The 7,867-nt window shown below is 39.2% G+C and overlaps 1 protein-coding gene across 2 annotated transcripts; it reads right to left on the reverse strand.

Annotated features, from left to right (window-relative positions):
* Nucleotides 1–586: 586 nt before the first annotated feature.
* LOC132123391 (short stature homeobox protein 2-like) lies at nt 587–6,393 on the reverse strand. 2 transcript variants are annotated; one of them, XM_059533975.1, is made up of 5 exons: nt 5,914–6,393; nt 4,631–4,839; nt 2,888–2,945; nt 2,490–2,578; nt 587–2,162 (listed from the first exon to the last, which is right to left on the reverse strand). In XM_059533975.1, the coding sequence occupies exons 1-5, from the start codon at nt 6,164–6,166 to the stop codon at nt 1,905–1,907; spliced, it is 867 nt and encodes a 288-aa protein (XP_059389958.1). In that variant the 5' UTR covers nt 6,167–6,393; the 3' UTR covers nt 587–1,904. The 2 variants fall into 2 exon arrangements, with proteins under 2 accessions (XP_059389958.1, XP_059389957.1); XM_059533974.1 differs by having other exon boundaries at nt 587–2,198; nt 5,914–6,392.
* Between the last annotated feature and the right edge of the window lie 1,474 nt (nt 6,394–7,867).

Consider the following 7,867-nt stretch of genomic DNA (forward strand, 5'->3'; position numbering starts at 1 on the left):
TTCAGAATGTAGATTGTTATTGTTATATTTAATGTGTTATAATGCAGTCTATAGCTCTCTAATTTGTCACATCACTTCTAGCTCTAGTTCAAGCTCCTAATTCTGCCGGGCTGAGCCCACTTAGAGAAATGAAGTAGTCTATATATTTAAAGCTACACTGTCCAAATCTGCTGGTGAATTTCTCCGGTTTGGGGTTAACCCCGGCTCTCGTCCTCTGAACAGTATGAGGAATCAATCCTTCAATAGTGAAGCCCAGAGCTGGACACACACGTGCTGTTTACACCGAGCCTCTGTTAAAACTGTATTAATTAATGAAGTTTGTATCCAGACAGAAATCTGCCCAGACAGGTCATTCACGAGAGGAGATGTTATTTAGTATCTACCAGATTCCCAAGAGCACGCTTCAGATCTCGACAGGAGTGATGCGAGTGAGATGCAAACTATAAAATTACGTGTTCCGACAAAACATACAAAGCAAAAACATTTCATATGAAAATATTTATTCCATTATCCCTCCTCGTTTTCTGTTTCTAAAGTGTTATAGTTGGACTGTTCACTAGAAGAAGCGCTTGAAGCTGAGTCTCAGTTTTTCAGTCACCCACAGCTGAAAAAGGTTTTATCATCAACGTTTTTCCTTAATAAATAAATATGTATTTACATAGTCATGTATAAAATTGATTTTCGGCAACACGTTATTAATAACATGCATTACTAATAACAAACTTTGTATAATGCGTAATATCACAACAGAAACATCAAAAAAAAAAAAAAACAGAAACGGGGTTTTAACTATGCCTATTTACATCGTATAATTTAAGACATTAAATTATAAGAGCAATTCTACCCGTGCACACGAAGGGAACTGTTTCAGCGCTTCAATCATATGCACAAAGTAAAAATAAAAAAATGAATCATACGAACTAGCCTATGCTAAATACCATGACACAGATGCTACAATCATTTTTTTCTTCTTTTACATTTATTTTATGAATCGAAAACACGGTGTTGAGGTGAGCTCTCGTCTCACAGTCATGATCAAATCATAAATATTATAAAAATGAGTGCGCGCGGTCGATGTCCTTTTATAATCCTTACATTTAGAGACCCATGTCAGACACACTGAGAAAGAGATGAAGGAACACGAACGAAAAGAAATAGCAGAGAAAATCCAGAACGCTCCCACAATGCCTCGATGAAGCATAAAACATCCAAAACCATTTTATTTATATCAGCATAGCTATGTATTTCACTCGTGCCCGTAACTTATCAATATTAGTGTTTTACCTGATTTATATTTCTACACCGAGAGTAAAAGCCAGATGTGTGTTAATGTGAAATGTTCATCTGTCGGATCTCCTCTGAATCATGATCTCTGATTAGATTCACAATCCACGCATTAACAGGCAAAGGGGTGATCATCGTTTCGTTTAATTCTGATTTATTTCGTTTCAGAACTCAAAGAGCATAAACTTCCACTGAAATCGTGTTTTATCCGTGAGGATATGTTTATCACTGGAGGTTTCATGTTTGGCAACAAAAGTGATTTCTGGAATATTTCACAAATATCCACAGAGAAACTTTGTTTCAAATAAAACGAGGCCAGCCTCTTTATTTCCATGAATTACTAATAACGTATTAAAGCATGTTCCCGAACAGTCGTCCCAGCCGCTGTAGATATCATTATATTCAGATTCAGCTTCTTGATTTCCGCAAAAGTTCACTAAAAGGTCAACTTTACGTAGTTCAACATTTTGTAGAGTTGTCCCTCCATCCGCGAAAAGATCCACGTAAAGTTTGTCCACTTCACAGTTTGTGTTCATAAATAGCCTCCTTTTTCTCTCGCGCGTCCTTCATAAGGAAACATAAATAGTGCGTTTTTCTGTCGCGTGCGATGTTCGGTGACGTCACAGCCCCAGCGCCGCCGCGTGCTTTTTCGCCTTCAGTCTCAGGTCCGCGATGCTCGAGCTTTTGTTGGTGCTCTTCGCGGCCGCTGCTGCCGCCACCATCGACGCTGCTGACGCGGACTCCGCCGCGAGCGTCGCCAGGGGCAGACCGAACGGCGGCGCGGGAAACATCATGTAGGGCGCGTGCGCCGCCAGGTGCGAGTGCAGGTGATGGTGCGCGTGCGCCACGGCGCTGTCTAGCTGCAGCTGCGCCTGCACCTGAAAGGAGAAGGGCGGCACGTTGCAATGACTATCCTATGGACGCACGGGTGGGAAGAGAGGGGAGAAACACATTAACTTAAGAGAGACTATCAGAGCCGTTACTGGGCACTGGGTCAACTGCATTTATCATCATAAATAATGCATTCCGACACCTGCAACTATATGCCCCGCAAGACAAATTCATAAATCTCAACTCATCTATGCATATTCTTCGACAATATCTTTCAGTTATGGTGACATTGCATAACAACACGGAGGGAAATCTGAGTGTGGATTGATAGAATCAGAAATAGGACGCCTCTTGGGCTTTTCAGTGTCCCTCACCTGCTGGAATGGCAAGCGCAGAGCTCCCACGTTGACATATGGAGCGACACGACACGCTTCGAACTGACTCGCCGCTCCGATGAGAACTCCTGCAACATATTGACATTGACTTTCATCTATATGTCTTCAAAAACAAACTGCTATCATATTTCACAATACATACACATAAAAAGATCAAATGAACTTGGCTACACTGTATAATGCAACGTATAAAATATTTGTATTCTGTATGTTGCAATTGTCCCGTTTAAATCCGATCATCTAACAACAAAGACAATATAGATTTTTAATAGAACAGAAAGCCAGAATAAATAAACGAATAACGCAATAGCAATTCCTAATTTATTGTCTGCAATATAAGCATTCAAATGCACGTGAAGCGTTTGAATGCAACGCACCTTTATGTAACTGATTTTCCTGCTTTCTGCATTTGGCCCTTCGGTTCTGAAACCAAACCTGAAAACACAAGACATTGATTGACAGCTGTTGGTGAGGGCATGTGTAAATCCTCCCAATATCACAACAGTCTCAGCAAAACATCCCTGAGGACCTCTGAAATAGGCCTATTCATAATGCTTAACCACACATTTTAATTATTATAGGCTATCTCTATACGCACGGCGAAATGACGTAAAAAGCGGCCAACTATAACCACAAAACAAAGAGATTTATTAAAATGTTAAACAAACGGAAAGAAACACAATCTTAAACTCGTGCATCTGAAAAAGTGCCGTAATATATCGTTTTAATCTCCCAGAAGAAGCAAGTGATCCCCTGATAGCAAAAACCCAGCATGGGAATGTATTGCAGGCTAAAATTAAGATATGAATTGCTTACATCAGAAAGAAAGCCTGTGTTACACTTCTCTGCTATTTATAATATGCAATAGAGATTTGGAAATGATTGTGTTTAATGCATCTGTTTTGAATCGCGCGCAGTTCCAGTGCTCTGTTTATTCGTTTTGATCGACACACATGCATGATATTTCTGCTGTAAGTGAAAGTGGAAAGCGATAATAAATCCCGACTTCGGTTTAAATGGCATATTAGTCTTTGAGCCAGCGGTGTGGCCTTGTCTGTGAATACTGAATATAAAAAGAGCATCAGATCTTTATTTGGGTAAAAATGATAGATAATTTATGTAAATCCGCAGGCCTTTGCTTGGGACAATGCCCTTTGGTAAGATCCCAAAGAGAGACGATGGTTTAACTTTTTCCAGGGAGGTCTTTTGAGCCCGTTTTTTAAAAGGGCCAAATGTATTCAAAGAGTGAATTTTATATCCCCACCCAAGGAATGAATAGATAAAAGCGAATGAAATCAGATATTGTGTTCTTCTGATCAATCAGACCAGAGCCGATGTCTATGTTGAATGTCATTACTCGGCTCAGTCGCTCGTCTCTTGTTACACATGGCATATACTGAGCCTTATTATGTTTCTGTGCAGATGGCCTTCCCCTTCCTAAAAAGCACACTACAGATGTTGCCTGCAGGCCAATGCGCGCAAATCAGGGAATAGTTTTTTGTCCGTTGTTTTGTTCGTTATCGCTCAGCGGTGTTGATTTAAGCGGCTTAATATCACTTTTTCGACAATGTGATCCCACCATTCAACACATAAGCTGATTTCTAATTTTATACACCACGCTGAGGTAGGCTGTGCACATTTAACAATAATTAAATGTAATAACAATAATAACGACGTTAGGCTATTCTGTGCTGGAAACTTTGTTTAGCAGTGCTGGGAGTGGTAACACTTTAAAAAAAAACAATTTGCATATGTTATCCTACTCTTTTTATTAATCGATTTTATTTCAAATGCATTTGCATTTTTAATCTCTCTTTGGTTAGAAATTAGGCTATTTCGGGGACTCTACATTGCTAATGTTCCTGTGTCAATAATTTAATGCATGTTTTGCAGGCTACGCGCTCATCATGTTGCACGTAACAGGATGTAGGCCTATTACATAATAATGACACGTTAATTATATATACAATCACCTGTATATAGCAAAGATAATTAGGCTACTGTGCACCTAATATGTGATTGCATACAGCCTAATAACGTTGAACATTGGCATTAATCATTAGTGTTTCTCCTCTCGCAAGGCATGACGCACAGCGCATCCAGCGCGCGCGGTGTCTGACCTGCACCCTGGCCTCCGACAGCCCGAGTCTCTGGCTCAGCTCCTCTCTCATGAAGGCGTCTGGATAGTGCGTCTCGTCGAACAGTCTCTCCAGCTCGTTCAGCTGCTCGAGGGTAAAGTTAGTCCGACTCCTTCTCTGCTTGATTTTAGTCTGTGTCTCATCCTCCAACGGCTTACAATCCTCTTTGCGTTCTTTCATATCTGTGTTACCTGAAAACGAAGCAGAAAGCACGAATGAACGCTTGATCCAGTGATGATGAAGGAGGAGGAGGGCAGTGAGTGCCACTGATGTCGGTCACGGGTGTTTTGTCCTACACAGAGCTCTTTAATTATTTACACGCTGTACATGTGCATGGAGAGTCTCTCTGAACCGGATGCTTATGACAGGAATATTATCCTATTGAACGTGAAATAAACTGTCTGGCAGATCGGCTGGATGTTACGAAAATGAAACCAATAAAGACAACAATTAACGAAGCTGAAAGAAAATTCCTGCTGTCAAAATAACAATTAGCCCATTAGAAACAATTCATAAATAGATGTTTAGGACATCTAAAGGAAAAATAACAGCTAGGCTATTAGTCAAATCGAAATGATCCGCAGTTAACATTATTGTTATTTGTATTATTTAGCCCTAATACTGTTCGTGATATGGTATTATTGCTAATTGAAATATAGGCCTTCAGCGTGTCTCGTGCATAAAATGCGTGTGGATTTATACGGCACATAATTGTTTGTTTACTACATTATTATTATTATTATTATTATTATTATTATTATTATTATTATTATTTTCTGTTTAGCAAAAGCCTGTACATACGGGTAGTCTACATATTTTATTTTATTTTATTTTATTTTATGAGTCTGTTATTTTATGCATTATCTGTAAATCTTTCAAACGTCTTAACATCTGGCTACGAAGTTTCACAACAAAGGTTGTTTTTTTTTTTTACACAAATATATATATAGGCCCGCATGCAGCTATCCAACAAAAATACAAAAATATGATCACTTGTTAACTTTTGATATGTTCATTGTAGGTTTGTTTTCAGGCTGCTTCAATCATATTATGACAGTGATGACATTGTCAAATTATTATAGGCTACTTATCACGTTTCGTGAAGCCTGAACGAAATTAATGTGACTTTAAAATAAAATAGAAAATTTTGAAAGCGATGAAGTTCTAAAGTAAATGAATAGGCCTTTGAAGAAAAAAAACAGCCTGATGAATGATTTTTAAAAATGACCCGCAGGATAAAGGCTAAGAATGAAGGGAGCCCTCACCGTCTGTGAGTTTGGGACTGATGGAGTCTCTGGTTCTCTCTGACGCGATCATGTCCTCGTCTCTGGCCGGAGACGAGCGCGCGCCGCTCCGCGTGATGCTGCTGTTCACCTCCTCGCGCACCGGCTCCACCGACAGACCCTCTCTGTTTCTCACCGAGCCGGTCTCCAGCACCTCCCGGTACGTGATCACTTCCTTCTTCTCCTTCACTTTCTGATCAAAAGATTTAGAGACAAACGCGGTGAGTTCTTCCATCACTGCGCCCAAGAAGAGGAAGAAGAAACAATCTTCTTTAGATCCTCAGCAGTGTACCATAACACAGCAACAGCACCCTCGATCTGTCGGCCTGAATGCGAGGTGATGTGACCAGATCTTTGACAATTCCTCTTGTTGCGGAGTGTACGCACTTGCTGCAGACTCACTATTGAAGTCACACTATTTATACTTGACGAGCATCTGGCCCTTGATCCGCGCGCGCTACCTTCCTCCACGAGCCCCTTCCCACAAAGGCGGGCCGGGACGGGGCTGGGGTGGGGTGGGGGGGCTGGCACCTTATCTGTCCTGCAGATCCACATCACACTTCAAGCTCGCTATTGGCCAAGACTGGCAAGAGGAGAACATTAAGCGTGGACTGGTTAGAATTTGGAAACACTAGGGTCCATGATGATGATGATGATGATGATGATGATAATGATGATGATGGAAAGCTCTGCTGGGATGAGGCCAAAAAAATAAAAATCGGACACTCTTTGCTCTGAGCTGGAGAACGAGAGAGCGTGATAGAAGAGCAATATATGCACTCTGTGGTCCTGGAAGTGACACATGCATAACAACATCATTAAGAAATTCATTTTAAACCACAGTTTGTTTTATTTCGGGCTAATTATGAACAGTCTGTTTGATACAGTATCCTATATTTAATGTAATGATATTAGAGAGGGAGAGCGTGCTTTTCATAAAAAAAGCTATCGTTTTAGTGATAGTTATGAATTTAATGGTAATATGAAGAACATCTCGAATCTAAATTATTTAAAGACAATCTAAATCAAAACCACCAATTTGAACAATTTAGTCAAAGTGCAGCTTATTTGTATAGCTATGTGGGTATATAATAGCCATCACGAATAGCTTCGTAATAAAGCAATAATAAAATGAGCCACGTGCAATAATACGTGTTTTCATTCAAAATGTCTTACGGCGTGAAATACATTTTCACTATTTAAAAAAAGAAAGAAAAAGAAACCAGTTTAATTAATATTTCAACACTTAGAGGGCATCTGTTTCTATTAATGAATCGCAATATTAAAAAATCTTGAGATTCGGTGCGGTTTTATTGCTATTTAATTACACAGGCTTAGTCAAATTATTACGTAGGCCTATAGGCCTATTTGCATAATATAGTAAATTAGCCAGCAAAGTAAATAGCCTACGTGCATTTGGGCATCAAAAGAGAATAAAAAAAGAAGAAGAAGAAAATGAACAAATCCTACTACACAGCATGATATTTAGTAAACGCTTTATTATTTATTAGTTTATTATTCTAAGACCTACGCATTTTCATCTCATATGCGAATTAATAATAGCCTAATAATAATTTTCCTAAAATACCCCCCCCCCCCAGAAAAATATGATAGGTGTTTGTACATATAGGCTACATCAAATAATTAATGTAGCCTAATCTCTAGTTGGCTGTAGGTTGAGTAAAACCATCACAATATGCTATGTTGAAGATTATGCAAATATTTAAATATTTGATGTAAGCATTTCGTGTTTTTTTCTTCCCTAAAGCGAAGACCTCAGTTTTTTTTTTTTTTTTGTAAGTAGTCAAACTTTTGCCTTCATCATTTGAGACAAATCATGTTTACCTTTGCCTTCACATTTTAATTTTTAGGGCTAGGATTATGGTTATATTTTCAGATTTGTCTGTTCCTATATGTATCTAATAGATAATTAGCC

This window comes from Carassius carassius, chromosome 41 (assembly GCF_963082965.1).
Source record: "Carassius carassius chromosome 41, fCarCar2.1, whole genome shotgun sequence".
In the NCBI taxonomy this organism is placed as follows: Eukaryota; Metazoa; Chordata; class Actinopteri; order Cypriniformes; family Cyprinidae; genus Carassius; species Carassius carassius.